Source organism: Pongo abelii, chromosome 10, assembly GCF_028885655.2.
Source record: "Pongo abelii isolate AG06213 chromosome 10, NHGRI_mPonAbe1-v2.0_pri, whole genome shotgun sequence".
NCBI classification, from domain to species: domain Eukaryota; kingdom Metazoa; phylum Chordata; class Mammalia; order Primates; family Hominidae; genus Pongo; species Pongo abelii.
In genome coordinates, this window is record NC_071995.2 from 40,263,994 (window position 1) to 40,283,320 (window position 19,327).

Below are 19,327 nucleotides of genomic sequence, written 5' to 3' on the forward strand. Positions count from 1 at the left end.
CAGTGGCTCACACCTGCCATCCCAGCACTTTGGGAGGCCAAGGTGGGTGGATCTCTTAAACCCAAGAGTTCGAGGCTAGCCTAGGCAACACGATGAAACCTTGTCTCTACCACAAATACAAGAATTAGCTGGGCATGGTGGAAGGATCACCTACCTGAGCCCCAGGAAGTCGAGGCTACAGTGAGCTGTAATGACACCACTGCACTCCAGCCTGGGTGACAGAGCGAGGTCCTATCTCAAACAAAACAAAATGAAACTAAACGACAGAAAGAAATGCAGTTTAGGTGGTGAATAGGGCACACCAGAGCCTCCTGAACATGTCAGACCAAAAGAATTACTTCTGTAAGTGTTCGTATCTGTGGTAATTAAAAAAAAAAAAAAAAGAGGTTTCTTTTTAGGTTTCGCCTAAATCTATTAATTCAGAATCTCGGGGGTACTTTTTTTTGGCAAACACTTTTCTTTTTAAAGCAAGTACTCAAAGTGATTGCTAACATCAGGTAAGTTTGGGAAGTCCTGGAATGTGAGGGCTGGAATGATAAAGGGAGGCCCCGCACTTGGATTGTATTCAGAAGGTAATCGTTGCATGCAAGAATTCCCACCCATTTGGTCAATAAGCAAAATATTCCTAAATTGTCTTTGTCTGTATGCCTTTGACTCTTCAGTCACATTCTTTTAGACATTTGGGAACCTAGGTCGCTCAGGTAAATGTGACACAAGGCCAGCCCTCCCCATGTTGAAGAATTGTGACACTGTGGAGCCAGAGCGTGGTTCCACACAGTCCAAGTGGAGCAGGCAGCTGCTGCTAAGAGCTTCTCTTTCACTGAATTGGGCCATGTTCTCTGTGGCATGTTTAAATAGCCCTTTAAAGGCAGTAAAAATGGGTTTCTATTGCTCAATCCCTCCTCTGTGGTTGCCCCACTGACAGGACTGAGACATGTATTGAGTGGATGGGAACTGTCACTCTGGCTTGGTCTCTTCTGTCTGTATTATTTTAGAAGTGAAAGCTCACAAGCTGTTAGGGAATGGATGAACAAAATGAAAAAGCACTGGTGCTAGATCCAAGTCTTTTAACTTTTATTAACAAATGCTCTCTTATCTGGACTATAGGGCATGATGGCCTTTGGAATGCCCAAAGAGAGGACCTTCCCTTTTCATTTTGTCCCCTTCTCTTTATTTGTCCCCTTTCTATTTTATCTTTCTGGACCCAAGTCCTCGTTTCTAAACGCATCTCTTCTAGGCTCTACCTCCCAGACTGGCTCCCTCATGCCTTCCCCTGGGTCTCTGGTCTCCTTAGCTGTCTGTGTCCCCTCTGCCTGCAGCTTCCCACCCCTTCATCATCTGAACTCATCCTCAGCCTCTCCAGAGCAACGTCATGATCTCTTTACTCTCTCTCAACCTCCTTGCTTTTCACCCTTGCCCATGAACTCCGTCAACCCATTTCCAGCTTCCCCTTCCTTGACTTCTTGTCCTTTTCTTTTGGTGCTGCTACTCTATGCCCGGTTGTCCAGCTTCATTCCTCCCGTCTCCATGTTTCCTTCAACATCTCTGCCTCTTCCCATCCCGCTCCTGGCTGCCCTTGATCTGCTTAAAGTTACAGTAATATCACTGAATTCTGCTTCGAGGTAGACTGGAAGAGTGGTTGGGACCAGAAATTAAGAAGAAAGGTGGTCAAGAGCATTCATTGGTTCTTGGGCTCCACTGCCTGGTTTCAAGTTCAGACAGTGCGGTCTTTGTAAGTGCCTCTTTGTGCTTCATCTTAATCTTTCAAATGGGCCTGCTAGCAGTATGCAAGTTGTAAGGCTATTATGAGCATTGAATAAGCTCATATACGTCAAACACTTAGAACAGGGCCTGGCATGTAAATACCATGAGAGTGTTCGTTGTTATTTCTCTACCTGGTCTGTGTCCTGTAACTGCTTCCTTTTTCATTCACACTGAATATGTCTGCACATTTGCCAGGTTATAACATTGGTACAGTATTCGTAAAAATTTTTTAAAATATTATTTCTTAGCTGGGCATGGTGGCTCACACCTGTAATCCCAGCACTTTGGGAGGCCAAGGTGGGTGGATCATGAGGTCGGGAGTTCGAGACCAGCCTGACCAACATAGTGAAACCCTGTCTCTACTAAAAACACAAAAAAATTAGCTGGGCGTGGTGGTGGGTGCCTGTAATCCCAGCTACTCAGGAGGCTGAGTCAGGGGAATTGCTTGAACCAGGGAGGCGGAGGTTGCAGTGAGCTGAGATCATGCCACTGCACTCCAGCCTGGGTGACAGAGTGAGAGTCTGTCTCAAAAAAAAAAAAAAAAAAAAAAAAGAAAGAAAAAAGAAAAAAAAATTATTCCTTAAGATGAAAAACTTTAACGTTTGCTTTCTGCAGTGTATGTATAAGCTGGTGTACAACAGAGAAGATGCAAGCTCCCTTTCCACTGCATGTCTGCTCAAAAAATGACTAGTCCATTTTTGTGAGCAGAAAGTTCAAAGCCAAAGTTTAGTTGATTCAAGTAATTCCTCCTTGCTCATATACACTGAGAAATGGTGAGCCGTTCTTTTATCTTTTCCTTATTTGTCTTTAGCTATGTTCGTTGACATAAACTTGACAGTTTGTGTTATGCTCATGGACTAGAAATTGAAATTGCAGAAAATAAGGAAGAAGGAATTGAAAGAAGAGACTAGAAAGGGGGCATTTTACAAATTGTGAAAGATGAATATCAGCACCTTGTTTTAAAACAAGAAATGGATCTCCAGAGAGGAAGGACCGATCATCCTTTAGAGTAAAAGGTCTATAAACTGTCATGCATCAGATTTACCTGAAGGAGTCTATCCTCAGGCTTCTGACAAGTTCAGAGTTGCATTTTAAACAAACTCCCAGGTGATGCTGTGATATAGTTTGACTGTATCCCCACCCAAATCTCATCTTGAATGGTAATCCCCATAATCCCCACGTGTCATGAGGGACCTGGCGGGAGGTAATTGAATCATGGGGCGGTTTTCCCTCATGCCATTCTCGTGATAGTGAGTGAGTTCTCACGAGATCTGATGGTTTTGTAAGCGTCTGGCATTTCCCCTGCCGGCATTCATTCTCTCTCCTGCTGCCCTGCCTTCCACTGTGATTGTAAGTTTCCTGAGGCCTCCTCAGCCATGCAGAACTGTGAGTCAATTAAACCTTTTTTCTTTATAAATTACTCAGTCTTGGGCGTTTCTTCATAGCAGCATGAGAATGGGCTAATACATGCTGCTATAGTCCAGGGACCATACTTTGAGAAATACTGCCATAGACTTTTCTTCCTGCCCCTTCATAACACTTTATTCTTTCCTTTTTGTTCGTTAAAAATAGTAGTACCTCCCTTAGTAATAGGGAGATATTACTGCTCTAAAATAATTTCATTCTTCATTGGCGTTAATGCCATTTATTGTACTTTCTATTATCTTTATTTGTAAAGTTGTCCTCATTCACATACAATGAATTCTTCTCTTCCTCCTGAGCCCTCATCACCAGCTCCACCTGCCTCAGTCCCCAGCACACCCGAACCCCGGCTTCTTACTTGCAAATCCTGCCCAAATGACCAATACATACTGGAATAGAGACTTTCTACCAGGTTAGAGTATGGAAAAGAAGGGTCTTGAGGCTGAGCTACAGCAAAAGAGTTACCACCAAGAGTTTTCCAGGAGTGTGCTCAGCCAGGAGGGAGAGAGGAAAACAACAGGGTCAGAAGCTCAAATGCTGAATGACAGACATGGTGATGTATGGAGCTGAATGTTAGCATGAGGACCATAATAGACACCTATTGCTTTTGCCTTCCTATCCCCCAATGTCTCTCTTTTTTTTTTTTTTTTTTTTTTTTGGTGGAGCATCTGCCTTTACTTTTAAGGAACTGTTTTTCGTTTATATTTTGTAGGTCTAATTTGAGGCCCTACTTTCCCAGCCCCAGGTATGGGCTCTAGGCTTTTCAATGAGAGTAGCTCATGCTCTGGTTGGGGTGACTTGTGGCTGACTGGACATGTGGCCCCAGGGGGCTATTCTGAGTCCTTTGAAGCCTGAGCTAGAGGGAAAAGAAGGCCACTCTCCTTTGGAAAGTTCAGAAGCTTAGATTATGTCCATTAGGGCTGCTGGGGACTACATAGTCTTCCATTTGGAGAAAGCATTCCTGAAGATGAAGTCAAGACTAAAGAAATCAGGATAGGGAGAGAGAGGGAGAGGGAGAAGAAGAGGGAGTTCAGTTATTTGAATCCCTGAATCTAGCTATGCCAGAAGCCAAACTACTGTTGGAGTTCTCAGTTATGTGAGCCAATTAAGGCTCTTTTTTGCTAAAACCACATAAATTGGGTTTCTGTCATTTGCAATAGAAAAAAAAGTCCAGAAGGCCATTAAAAATGTTGCTTTGGTCTATGGGATATCCATATCATGTCCCCTTGGTTTTTCCTTTGAAACCTCCCTCATCTCCCTACTCTCAAGTGTATGGATAGTGACACTTGGCTTGGCCAATCTGTGATTTCCATCTTCTAGGCTGCAGCAATTGGTTCAGGGATGAGCACAAGGTGTAATCCAGGTCTGGGAGACTCATTTCTGTATTTTTTTTTTTTATGAAGTATTGGAAATGTAAAGCTAATTTTTTTACCTGAAATTGCAGTGCTAGAAGACATCAGCCTGGAGCTGTTGGGGTGATTATATAGGAAGGGCTTGTGTGAAAGCAAAGCCCACAGAGAACATTTGGATGTAGGGAGATCAAGGCTGATGACATCAGTATTCAGAACAGCTGAGGTTAAGAGGTTCAAGAAGCTTAAAAACACATTAAAGAGAATTGTTAATCAGCTGCAGAGTGCACATGTTTAGAATCTTAGTAAATCATGGTCAGCTTAAGCAGATTTTCCTAATTGGCTTTGTGTTCCAAAAGATTTTAGTTGTAGTTTTAGCCAGTTTTTTCTGTCTTTTGCTCCATTATATATAAGGATAAAAATGATTCTTACTGAAAATTATGATAGAATCAGAATTTCAGAACTGAAAGGGACCTTAGAGTTTATCTAGCCTTGCGGTTTCCAAGTTATGGGCCATATCATTTTTATAAGTGGTCCCTAAATTCATATGTGTCACAAACATCATTCTGCAGCTGAAAAAAATGCTTATATCTGGGACACGTACGTGGATTATCATTTTTCAAATGAGTGCAGGTGCTGCTATGATTATGTTAGAATTCATTTAACGTTTGGACAGAAAGCCCAGTACCATTTATCAATCAGTAAAGCCATTTTTTCAATCAGTAGAAACGTTTACTACCAACCTTTTAGTAGGGGGAAGAGTCTGAAAACTGTTGATGTTAACATATTTCACATAACTGAAAGGATTTTAAAACATATCCCTGGCCCAAAATGTTGATTTGTAATAAGTGAAGAATCTAAGAGGTTACATGACCTGTCTGAACATTTGTAGTGGTTCTGTGCTACTTTTGTCATGGTGCAAGGCTATGAAAAGGTGGCTACCTAGGGGACATGGTACCTACGTGGTACATGGAGAAGAGGTGAAGAGTCTTGTGTCATTATATCTCTGCCACCTGTAATCCTCACCACCGTCCCTGGCTCATGGGTATCTTCCCGACCCACCCATCCTTTTGTGCCCCTTCCCCTGGCTTGCTGCACTCTTGTCGCATGACTTCCTTCCAGTGTTTTGGAAAGGCTCTGCTTTTCTCATCCCCGGTATTTGGCACACGTGATTGCCTGTCTAGAATGCTCTCAGCCCCATTCCTTTGCTTGAGTTAATGCCTCCTCTGTCCTCACCTCTCAGTTTAAGAGTCACTTCCTCAGAGGAGGGCCACCATGATTACACTCATCCCAGCCCCTGTCCAAGGCAAGTCCTTTTGTTGTGTGTCTTCTGCAGACAGCATTGCTTTCCTTGGGCATACTTCCCTTGGTGTGGAACTCTGCTTTTTTTTTTTTTTTTTTTTAATCCAAAATGTGTTTATTGAGATGGTTTCCCACTCATCTTCATTCAGAGTGTTTTAGTGCTGCTTCCTCCTGAAGGAACATCCTTCTGTAAGCCTTGCTTTTCCTCCTGTAGGCTGGCAGAGGACAGTGGAGCAGCCAACACGCAGAACTACCGTTTGTGCATGGCTAAAGACCGTGGTGATTTTATAGCATCCTGGGCATTTCACATCCATGAAGTAGGAATTGGGGCTATGCACCAGGCATTTCTTCTTGTGTTTCCTCTTCTCCTCTTCTGGGAAGGGATGAAGGAGATCCTTTGTGAGAGGCGTGTTCTCATGTGGGTGGGTCATCACTGCTGGAAAGGCGGAACTCTGCTTTTGTGCTGGCATTTGACGAGGTTTGATTTCCCCACCTGAGAAAGCGGAGTCCTGACAGCCGAGACAGTGTTGATTTTTGTGCATAATTGTCTTCACCGGTGCTTGGCATGTAATAAAATGTGTTGCACAGATGAAGCAGAGGCTTCTAAGGTGCCTTAAATTCCTGCTCTCTCTGCTCCTCTACCTCTGTTATGCCAAATTTCACATTCTTGTGCTTCATTTTTACATTTTCTGTCCCTGTAACTAGTCTTGGAACTCTTTAAGGGCAGAAACTGTATTGTATTTATCTTTATATCTATATATCTATTTTTATCTAAAATGTGAAGAGAAGGCCCACCTGCAAGCTTGTGACATAACCAGAAAACTATGTCCTATATACAGCCCTCCTAAAAATAGCCCAGCACGTGCTCTGTTATAATCTGACTCAGATGCTTTATGTAGTAGAATTTCAGGAATATGCCTGTCTTTATACACTCATTAAAACCCCTGAATTGAGTTAGTCTTTTAAGTGTATTTCAGCAACTGCTATGATAAGATGAATGTATTATCCCGGGTTTAACGAGAAACAGAGGCTCCATGAACTGTGAGCATTCCGTTGCTTCACAAACACCTTCTCTACTTACCCTGAAGTAAAAGTTAAAGGGTTGAAGGATGTGTGGGCTGGGAAGACCACCCAAGAATAATGTCGTATTTACTGTAATGTATAAGCACAAACTTTTAGGGTTATACACCATAGGTTTGAACCTTAGCTTTGCCACTAACTACCTGTGTGGCGTTAGCAGGACTCTCTCTCTCTAAGCTTTATTTTCTTTGCAGCTCAGTAGAGAGAATAACAGTACCTGCTTTATAAGGCTGCAGGGAGCATCGTGGAAAGCAAGCATGTGAAGTACTCTGCACAGGCCGGACTTGAGGGCTCAGGGCCATAACCACTGCTTCCCCTCCCTCAGTGGGAGGCAGGTGGGTGGGTGGGAGGCAGGCAGGTGGGTGGGTGGGTAGGTGGAGCTCGAGTAGCAGGAACATCCCGGATGAGACAGTGCTGCCTCTTCTTTCTCTGTAGCCAGAGTGGTAAATGGGAGAGGAGTAAAAAGGTCCCGGGGAATAGAAAACAAACTTATCCAAGCCATGATCAACCATTTGTTCTTTGGGGCAAGGAGTGGGAGTGGGGGTTGGGGTATGAGTGACTTGAAGATAAAGGTGGGACATCTAACTGACATTGGTTATAACGGTAAGTTAGTTTCAGTAAGAATAAAATATCAGGCTGGGCATGGTGGCTTATGCCTGTAATCTCAGCATTTTGGGAGGCTGAAGTGGGAGGATCACTTGAGCCCAGGAATTTGAGATCAGCCTGGACAACAAGACGAAAACCTAGCTCTGCAAAAAATACTAAAATTAGCCGGCCGTGGTGGTGTGTGCCTGTAGTCCTAGCTACCTGGGAGGCTGATACTGAGGGTGTGAGGCTGATACTGAGGGTGTGAGGATCACCTGAGCCCAGGAAGTCGAGGCTACAGTGAGCTGAGACTGTACCACTACACTCTAGCTTGGGCGACAGAGGGCAACCCTGTTTTTAAAAAGAAGTAAAAAAGAATAAAATATCAAAAGACCTTGAGGAAGGAAGACAAAACAGATACACTTAAAATACAGCTCAATGGCAGATCCTGGGATAAAACATTGTCTTAGAGCTTCCTGGCAGCTGTGGACTCTGACGTATTTTCATTGTAGATTTTAAGTTTTTTTTTTCTTTGCATGATGCCTAATTTACATGCTGATTTCTCCTGAAACCTGATGTTGAATCATTGCTTTTTTTAAATGGAAAGGATTTAGATTAGATCATGGAGTGAAAGAATACTGTAGTTTATAAAGTGCAACACAAACGTAAAGAGTAATCGTTAAAGCATTCTAACTCCAATGAACTATCTTCTTCTTAGTTCCTTCTAATCCACTCTCCAGAGTTGACCAGAGGGTTATTCCTAAAACACAATCTGGTCACATGTTTCCTTTGCTTATAGTCTCTGTCCTCCATACTTACCGCAGTAATTGTCATTTTCTTTATATTAAGTTTTTGTTAAATGGTCTGAAGTCACACAGTATTAAAAGCAGCAATCTTTACTCTTTCCTTCCCCAGTCCTGTTCCTCAGAGCAGAGTTTATAAAACTACCTCAGTGTTCAAGTGCTCATAGCACTCAAGTACATTGGTAGGGTTTCTAGGACTTAAAAAATTATTTTAAAAATGTAACTATCATAACCACTTACAGTAAGTTGGGAAATTACCAAAAAAAACTGTGCCTTTGCTTATATTGCCCTAATGGTACCATAGTTTAACCATCATCATATTGTTGGCTGGACCCCAAATTATGTAATTGCCTTAATTTGGGGCCACTTAAATTATTTCCAGTTCTTATTGCTATAATCTATGGAAAACATCTTTTTCAAAATTATTTTGTTTATATTAAAATATAAACATATACTTCAAAATTGTTTCCTTAGGGTTGATAGTCCAAATGGCAAAATCTGGGCCAAATAGTACAAATACTTTTATGGATCATGAAACTCATAAACTATCTTCAAAAATGATTAGCCACTATCCGGTGCATCCAGAAATACATTCAAGTACTCTTTTCACCTCATCCTTGCTATTCCTTTTTTGACTTTGACTAATGTCTCATTGTTTTGAAATCTAGACCTTTACAAAATTCTCTTAGTATTATTCTTGGTGGGAAACATTAAGACATAAAATATAAAACTCTACTTGTAAACTTGAATTTCTTTTCTTTTTTGAGATGGGGACTCACTCTGTCACCCAGGCTGGAGTGCAGTGGCGCCATCTTGGCTCACTGCAACCTCCACCACCTAGGCTCAAGCGATCTTCCTATTTCAGCCTCCCAAATAGCAGGGACCACAAGCATGTACCACCATGCCCAGGTAATTTTTTTTTGTTTTGTGTTTTTTGCAGAGCCAGAGTTTCACTATTTTGCCCGGGCTGAAACTTCGATTTCTTTTAAGGTATAAAATACTGAAACTTTATTGTTTTCAAACTCTCAATTATCAAATTACCAGATATGATGCATTCTAGCATTATTTTCTCATACATTTATAATTTCTACCTTGTTTTATTTCCTGCAGCTTGTTGCTGTAGGAACAGGTATGGTGAATCACATGCCATATTGTGTTGGCCAAGAAAATAACTCCATCTCTAGTTGTCTGGCACATCTTGACAAAATATATGGTGCAGTTTAGAAGTGTTTCAAAGGCTTCTTGCTCTAAAATTTGGGGAAAAAACTATCCATTGCTTGCATATGTGAGCGTAAAATGATTCACTTGGTATTAATGCCTTTAGGTTCTTTGATTGGCTAGGGTATATGAGAGAACTAAGAGAAAGGAACACTCATTAAAGGCAAATAAAGACTTGATACTTTTTCTTCTTTATTCACTAGGTAAGATTTATAGTATGGTAATCAGAAATTCCAAACTGGCTCTCAGGCATTGTATCTACATGATGCCAACTTTTGTCAGTGAACTGTAAATTTTGTCCTCAAACCATTGCTTCATGCTATTTTTCACCAGGGCAAATAAGCAGATTGATCTCAGGAACCAGAGGTTGCATGGATGGCTGGTCCAATTGATCCACCTGTCCTAATGGATCATTGTGTAACAGGGTAGAAAAACAGGAAACTTGATTTAGACACCATTTTGATCAGAGACTGAAGTCAAATGATGTGAGTGCTCAGGTCGTTATGATTCCTTTAGTTAACTCTATCCTGTAGAGTAGGGAGCTCTGCTGATCTCACCTCAGTCGTGCTTATGACAATAGAATTATTTTTCAGGGGGTCAGTATTTGGTAGTTTTGAGAGAAGGTTCAGTTTTACTAGAGGAATATTATAAATGCAATAGTTTTATTATACTTTCCATGTAACTTTTGAAGAGGAAGAACATACACATGGTTTTCTCAAGAATGAAAAACAATTCTCAGCAAACAATTTGTTGTGAAAAAATGCCCTTTAACTTTTATAGATGTTTGTGTCTGTCCAATCCTGGCTTTTTCTCAGTTTCTCAGAACCCTCATCCATCCCACCCACCCCATCACAGAATTTGTGTGACCCCTGGCAAAACACAAAAGTCCTCTCCCCACTAATGAGAGGTTTGGGAAACATATTCTCTTGTGTGTTATTCCCCAAATAGTTGTTTCATACCATTCTTCAGAGGCAAATAAATGAGCTGTGCTAAGGAATCAGTTTCATGGGTGTTTAGAAAAAATGGATCCATCTGACTTAATGGATAATTGTGTAACAGAGTTCAACAACAACAATAACAAACACACTTAGCCTTCAAGCTTTGGGGCTGCAGTGCCTGGAGATCAGCCAGATCTTTCCTGTTCAGTGACAATAAACATGTGGTAGTGTCCTGAACTAATGCTCATCTTGGGAGGAATTCAAGATTGGGGGTAGGGTGTGGAGGTACAGAGAGGGAACCTGCTGTTTGGTGCCTTTCTGCTAAAATCATAGTCCTAGCCTTTCAGCTATTTTCTTTCTTAGCCCCTCCTGACCATTCCCTCAAGTCCCCACTCCCTGCACATGCAGAATGAGTGTGCTTTCTCCAACCACCAATCTCTCTATCTCCTGAATCCCCTATGCAGAGGAAGAGCCCAGCCCTGTGCCCTGCCTTGTTGCCTTATCCATAATAGTCAAGTCTCTTGGAGCTGGGCATCTTTTCACACCACCTTAGCTTTGTATTCATCTAACTTTTGCACTTAGAGATTTATTATGCCCTGGGACTCTTTCCTCAGCTCAGAAGCCTCGAGGTGGGTTGCAGAGCTTTGCTGTTCTTCCTCATGAGGGCTGCACCTCTGCCAAAATATTTCTTTTCCTGCTGCTGCTTTTTCACAAGGTTGTTCTCTTGTTCCTTTCCCCACGCTGGGCAATCCGTCCTGTGCTGTGGTTGGGTCAGCCTGTTTTTTGGAAGGTATTTTTTACATTTGCTTCAGTTGTTTGGATTCTAAGGCAGGGTATACCCTCTCTGTGGTCTACATGTGAAAATGCACATTTACAAAACAAAGCCAATATAAATGGATTATGCTGTTGACTTAATAAGAACAAAATTTTCTAGCAACAGGGAATAGAAATGTAAATTTAGTTTTTGGTGATTCATTACTTAATAGGAAATATTCCAATTCAACATTTATAAATAAAGTAAAAGTACAATTTACTTATTCATCTGTTTAGTCAGCATATATTATTTGAGCATCTATTATGAGTCAGATTTCACACTAAGTAATGAAGACACAAAGAAGAATGAAACAATTCCCAACCACATTGGGAAATCTGACAGTCTAAGGGAAGAGACACATACAAAAAGAGGTCATTTGAAAACAATGTGATATTCTAGTAACAGGATATACACAGAGGATTAAGGGAATATGAATAAATGAACAATTGAATGAGTGAATGAAGTTTTCTATTTCCTTTAATGTAATAGAAAACAAGTAGTTCAATGGCTACTTACTGGATATAGAGGGTTGAAAATAAATCTGCACTTACAAAAACACTCCTCCTATAAAGGCGTGGGTTTGCATTCTTTCTCCTGAAACTGGGCAGGTGTTTTCACTATATTTCCCAACAGTGTGTGATGAAAGTGATGCTGTGTGAATTCCAAAGTGAAGACAAAATGTGATGCTACTACTGCCTTGCTGGAGCTCCAAGCACCATGCTGTGAGGAAGCCCAAGGTAGCCTGTGTAAGGACACTACATGGAGAAGCCCTGAGCATACATGAATAAAAGAGCTGCCCGGCATCTCCCATCTGCTCCAACCCACCTACTGTTCCAGCCACTATCTGACAGCAACCACACGAGAGACCCTAAGCCAGAGCCTTTTAAAAAAATTTTATTTATTTTATTTTATTTTTTGAGATGGAGTCTTGTTCTATTGCCCAGGTTGGAGTGCAATGGTGCCATCTTGGCTCACTGCAACCTCTACTCCTGGGTTCAACTGATTCTCCTGCCTCAGCCTCTTGAGTAGCTGGGACTATAGGCACACATCACCATGCCTGGCTGATTTTTTTTTTTTTAATTTTTAGTAGACATGGTTTCACTGTTTTGTCCAGGCTGGTCTTGAACCCCTGACCTTAAGTAATCTGCCTGCCTCGGCCTCCCAAAGTGCTGGGATTAGTGAGCCACTGAACCCCACCCTGGTAGAATCTTTCTCAGACTCCTGACCCACAGAAACAACAAGAGAATAAAATGTTTGTTCTTGTTTCAAGACCTTAAGTATTGGATAGATTTGATATATATCAGAAAAATGGAACAGACTGTTACTTTGTAGTGGGGTGCTGCTAGAACAAAAGATGAAAACAATTTGGGGTCGGGCATCAGGGAGATGCTGGAAGAGCCTTGAAGATATTGTCAGCAGAAGCCTGTTGGGCCCTGAAGAATCTGTTCTAAAGGTTTAAAGGAATGTGAGGAAAACTTTATTGAAAACCAGAAGAAAGGAGGCCTTTGTTAGGTGGTGGGAGAAAGTTTAGCCAAATTGTCACCTGTAGTAGTATGGAAAAGAGAAAATGTAACCAACGAACTAATGGATCTGTCTGAGAAAATTTGCAGGCAGAATGTTGAAAAAGCCAACCGGTTTCTTTTAGACATCATGCTAAGACACAAATAGACAGATAAGCCAAAAATGCAACTGTTCAGTTTTTAATAAAAACATAGAGGAAATAGTAAGATGTCAAGACTGTTTTTGAAAATAAATGTTTCTTATTTTACCAGAAAATAAAAACTCTCTCAAGTACTATTTCAGGGCAGAGATCAAATCCAGGGTGGTCTTGTACAACCCTTTGTTAAGACCTCAAAGATGTTAGGTGGGGCCTCATCCTTTCAACAGACAAAAATGTTCTAAGAATCTGAAGGGTGTGCATCGCAGACCCTTTGTGTTAATAGGGTTTTTAAAATTTTTTGTTTTTGTTTTTCTTAAGACTGTTTTGTTTAGGGTTTTTTTGAGACAGGGTTTTGCTGTCTCTCCCAAGCTAGAGTGCAGTGGCTCGCTGTTGGCTCAATGGATGTAACCTCCACATCCCATGCTTAAGGGATCCTTCCACCTCAGCTTCCCAAGTAGCTGGGACCACATGTGTAAGCCACAAAGCCTAGCTAATTTTTGTATTTTGGTAGAGATAGGGTTTCAACATGTTGCCCAGGTGAGTGTCAAACTCCTGGGCTACAGCCATCCTCCCACCTTGGCCTCCCTAACTGCTGGGATTTATAGGCATGAGCCACTGTGCCAGGACTTTTAAGACACTTAAGGGAATTTTCCAAAGACAACCTCACGGGGAGTGAAGGCTTACTTTAAAGAGTTTTGTCTGACTTTCATTTAATGGAGTAGATTACAAATTAATATACAAAAATTTCACAAAAAATTTTTAAAGGAATTGTGTCAGCTTGAACTGAAAAGGACAGACGGAGCAAAATGAAAAGAGGCCTTTGTTTTCCAGAATGAATGTGGGCAGGAAGGATCCTGAAATATCTACTTAGCTGCATTTCCAATGCTATGTCATAAATGGCAATACAACTTCTGCCTTGTTTGCTGGAACACTTGCAATGGAGCACTGTTTTGGCAGGTAAGCCGTCTGACTGCCCTAGGGGCACCATGCTGTGAAGTCCAGTTGGTCTACCTAGAGAGATCATATAAAGAAGCACTGCGACAGCATGCTGAGAGAGGGGGAGAGAGAGAGGAGAGAGGAGGGAGAAATGTATCAATCCCTGGCTAACCCCTAGCTTCTCCAGACCTCCATTTTTTTTTTCCTGCTCTGGCTACCATCTGACTGGGTGAGAAGTCTCAAGCCAGACCTACCCAACAGAGCCCTTCTCAAATTCCTGACTCACAGGAACTGTGAATCATAGTGAAGTAATAATTGTTTTAAGCCATTAAATTTTGGGGTGGTTTGTTATATAGTCCTAAGAAACCAGAACACTGGCCATGTAAATTTGAACAGTATATAACTTTTTATGCTTCCAAATGGGAAAATAAATATTCATTTATTTACTCTTTGATTTATGTCAGATACTTTGCAAGCAACTTAATGAATGAATGGATGAATGAACATCTCCATTTTGAGGTGAGAACATTCAAAGGTGGGCCATAGAGGATTTATGTAACTCATCTAAGAATTCAAGACAAGTAAATGTCACTAGTGGACTTGAATCATCCCAAAGCCATTAAAGTTCCATTCATTCAACACTTATTTTATTGTGTGTTAACTATGTGCCAGGCACTGTGCTAGGCAATGGGGGTATGGTGTTAAACAAGACATTCATTGTTTCTGCCCTAACAATGCTAATATTCTCGTGGAAACTGACAATAAACAAGAAGTAATTATACATTTTGACCAACATGGAGAAGAAATATAAGAGTGCCATGATGAATTATAGGAGAGGATGCTCCTTTAAAGAAGGTATTTAGGAACATTCTCTCCAAGGTGGAGACATCTGAGCTAGAACTTGAAGCTTGAGAATTAGTCAGCTATGAGAAGAGGAGACAGCATTTTTTATGAGAGGATTAGATGACGTGTGTGTGTGTTTTTTGCACAGTAGTAAAGCATGTCACTTTACAGAGCCTCAGATGAGTGGGACTGGCAGTGAAAAAGCTTTGGGCACCCTGAGAGTGAGGGCCTTCTTGAATTTTGCCACTTTAGCCCCTCTCTTGTCTCATCCTAGTCCTGACCCTGAACGTAGACTTACAAATTTTAGATTTGTTGCATTATTGCCTGTCACATTTAAGACCCATCTAATAAAAGAATCACCATAGACACAGGCGTACACAGATACACATACATAGGAAAAAGCCAAAGGATTGATCAAAATTAAGTGTTTAAAAATATTTATGTAACTGATGGGAATTTTATGATAAGCAGCAAGGGAATTGGCACTTATGTTTCAGCACAGGGCTTGCTGAGATACAAGTCTGGGGTTACTCAGTGGGGTAAGCAGGCTTATTGAGCTCATAATGTTTTAGTACCTGTTGGGGGATGAACTAATCAGCTCCAAATGGGCAACAGGCAGCGAAATTGTGTGTGTGTGTGTGTGTGTGTGTGTGTGTGTGTGTGAGAGAGAGAGAAGCGGGGGTGGGGGGTGGGGTGTGGAGAGGCAGTGTTCAGCCAATGAATGCTGTTCCAGCAGGGTTTGTTTGGGAAAGTTTACTATTCACAAAGTCTTCTTCTATAACATAAATATTTGTTTTGGTCAAATTCTTAGAAACTCTTTCTGAGATTCAAAGAATATGTACTATTCCACTTGGATTCAGAATGTATCATGGCCAAATTGAACCAAGAATTCCCCTTCATTAGTAAAATCATGTTGCCCTTGCAGGTTCTAAATCATTCCTGGGACAACGCAGACATTAGCGGAGGTGAAACTATGTGACTTGCAGACATGCCTGGGGAGATGGGGCTGAGCAGCAGACCTGAAACCAATTCCGGGCTTTGGAAAAAGGAGATACTGTGTCTGCTCACTTCATGTGTTATCTTCCAAGGATTCTTTTGGTATAAGCAGTTTTGCTTATCCTACCATTGTTCATTTTGCTCTCACTTTCTTTGAGGGATTATTTTTCCAGAGGAAAATGTGGTTCAAGGTCATTTCTAATTCCCTACATTTATTACTGTTGGGTTATTGATGTCTTTCTACTCTGATTATGCATGCCCGTCTTAAAGTTTTCTCTTTAAGAACTTTATAACTTTTCTTCTTTTCACACACTTATTACTGGCATCACTGCAGCCTAGTTGGGCCCTGGGCTCAGGAGAGGAAAAAAGCATGGAATCTACTCATCTGAAAAGTCAGTTTAACACAAGTTTATTTTCATTTATTATTTTTGTGTAGAGACAGGATCTTGCCATGTTGCCTGGGCTGGTCTCAAATTCCTGGCCTCAAGCCATCCTCCCTCCTTGGGACTCCCAAAGTGCTGGGAGCCACCACGCCTGGCTTAACACAAGTTTATTGAGTAACTACTTGAGTTGGGCATTGTCTCCTGGGTGCTAGGGATCTAGAGTTTAGTGAGTCCCTGGAAGAACTCACAATCTAGTATAATTACCTATTTGTATAACCATGTACAGTAAATAGGTAATTACGACATTAGTTTACAAACATCAAAGAAAGTAGACAGTATGTGCTGGAAGTGGGCTGCTCAGAACTGGGATGATGTAGAGCATTCTTCTGCAGGACACTTCAGAGTTTTAGTCCAGATGAGATTTATTAGCTCATTAGCTTGTTAGGTTTTTATTCATTCATTCATCAAACATTTATCAAGCACCTATCATGTGCTAGAAATATGCTACGTGTAGGTAGTGGCAATACAAAACGAAAAAGAAGGATCCCTGCCCTTAGAGAGGTTACGATAGACATGAAACACATGGCTGCAATGTTTTCAAATGCTATAACAGAAGTCTCTGCATGGAATGGTTGGATTACAAGGGGAGAACAAGCTCCTTCATGGGGAGGCTTCAGGAAAAATGTCAGAAGTAATGTTAGAAGAGAATTCTAAGACAAGTGAATGTTTACTGGGCTTTTATTAAAAAGAATACATGGGAGAAAGAATATTCCAGACTGAGGATGCACAGAGGCCAGGAGGCTTGAAACTACCTAGCACATTTTGGGGGAACTGCAAGACATCCAGCCTGGTTGGAGCTTCACATGCTTAGGGTGGGGCCCAGGGGGAGAGAACCTGTACAGGCAGTAGGCACAGTGTTCCTGGAGGACCACACGCTGGCAGAAGGCTGAGACACAATGCAGGGTATTCAGGGAACCACAGTGATGTGGCCTGTCTGAGGCACAGGAAAGAGAAGGAACTAGAGAGGCAGGGAAAGACCAAAACAGGAAGGGCTTTCAATGGTAGTCTGAAGCAAATTGAGTTTTTTGTCAATGATGGGAAGCCACAGAGGGATATTAAGACATAACTGTTTTTAATTTTTTATTTCTAAATTAAGACAGTAAAATTTACTTTCATTACAGTCCTACCAGTTTTGACAAATGCGTAAGTCATATTGCAACCCCTTTAGACAAATATAGAGTAGTTCCACCATCCCAAAAGAGTGCCTCTGGCTCTCCCTTTGAAGTCAGCTCTCCTTTGTCCCGGGCAACCAGTGATCTGTTTTCTGTTCCTGTGGCATTGCCTTTTCTAAAATGTCATAGGAACACAATAACACATATAGCTTTTTGATTCTGACTTCTTTTACTTAGCATAATATATTTAAGATTTATCCATTTAGTATGTATACCAGTAGTCTGCTCTGTTTTATCACTGAGTGGTATTCCATGGCATGGATATACCACAGGCTTTTAATCCATTCAACAATAAAGGACATTTGGTTTACTTTCACTTTTTGGTAATAGAAAGCTGCTATGAACATTCAGGTACAGGCTTTTTATGAATATAACTTTTTCATTCCCCTTGGGTAAATGTCTAGGAGTACAATTACTGGGTCACTGGAGAGTATATGTTTAACTTTATAAGAATCTGCCAAACTGTTTTCCAAAGGTACTTGTACCCTTTTCCAATCCTATTAGCAACATATGAGAGTTCCAGTTACTCTGTATCCTTGTTAGCACTTGATATTGTCAGTTGAAAAAAATGGAGCCATTTTCATAGATATGAAATGATAATCTCACTGTGGTTTTACCTTTTTTTTTTTTTTTTTTTTTTGGCCAAATGACTAGTGATATTGAACATGTTTTGTGTGTGTGTGTGTGTGTGTGTGTGTGTGTGTTTTGCCATCCATATATCTTTGCTGGTGAAGTGTGTGTTGAAATCTATTACCCAGTTTTATTTTTCCTTATTGTTGAGTTTTGAGAGTTCTTTATATATTCAGCATACAAGTCCCTTATATGTATTTTACAAATATTTTCTTCCAGTCTGTGGTTTATCTTTTTATTCTCTCAACAGTGTCTTGTAGAAGCTTTTCATGTTGATAAGTCCAGTTTATAAGTTTTTTTTTTGTGGTCCAGCTTTTGGTATATTTTCCTTTTTGTTTGTTTTTTGAGATGGAGTCTCACTCTGTCACCCAGGCTCACTACAACCTCTGGGTATATTTTCTAAAATCTTCACCTACGCAAGGCTGTAAATATTTTCTTTTAAATTTTCTTTTGGAAATCTGTGTGTAGTTTAGGTTTTTCACTTAGGTCTGTGATCCATTTTGAGTTAATTTATGTATAAGGTGAAAGGTATGGGTCAAAGTTCACTTCTTTTCTCTTAAGGTTGTGTCTTAGAAAGCCAGCAACAATGTTGAGAAGGGATTGGAGAGACAGGAAAGTTGAATGTTTCTTAATTTATCTCTTGTTGTTCTAGGACTTTGCGCATCAGTAGATAAATGGAAAAATCATTCCCAACACAGGGACTGCTGGCATTTATGAATCAATTACATTGATTTGGCCAATATGAATGGTAAAATATTTAAAAATACATAATAATTAGCCTGTTGGACGTATGACTTAGTGATTTGGCTGTATAGATATAGCTTGAACCCTTCTTTTGACCCAAATTTACTCCCTTATTTATCACTTAGAGTTATAAGGAATTTAAAAGGAAGAATGTTTTCTCTTTTATGTTCTATGATTGTACATCTGAGTGAGACAATTGCTATTATGCTTTACTAATACTCCTGGTGGTGTCATGATATAAGGGAAGATGAATTTACTTTGACTAATGGATAAGAAAAATATCTGTTTTAAGAAAATCCAGGTGTTGGCTTATGAAAGATGAAATTCCAGAGACTCCTCATTTATGTTGTAGACAACAAAAATAATACATAAGCAAATGGAATTGAGGCAGGAGAATAGGGTCTGGAGTCAGGGAACCTAAGGCCATTTCACACTGACTTCCTAGAACTAAATTGAATGGAAAACCCTAACTTTGCACATCTTAGTAACAAAAGGACCAGGGGCTACTCCCTTTGCAAATCCCCACTTTTTCTGCGTGGCAGATGGGAAATTGAAAGTACTTCTGATTGGTTACTTTTTGCATAGGAGTGTAACTTTGTAACTTCAGCCTCTGATTGGTTGCAGATAG

General features: G+C 40.7%; 1 protein-coding gene across 1 annotated transcript; it reads right to left on the reverse strand.

Annotated features, from left to right (window-relative positions):
• Positions 1–5,922: 5,922 nt before the first annotated feature.
• Positions 5,923–6,307, reverse strand: LOC112135812 (small ribosomal subunit protein eS27-like). Its single transcript, XM_024257137.3, has one exon. It carries the CDS (start codon positions 6,305–6,307, stop codon positions 5,993–5,995), a length of 315 nt encoding a protein of 104 aa, XP_024112905.1. The 3' UTR covers positions 5,923–5,992.
• Positions 6,308–19,327: the final 13,020 nt, after the last annotated feature.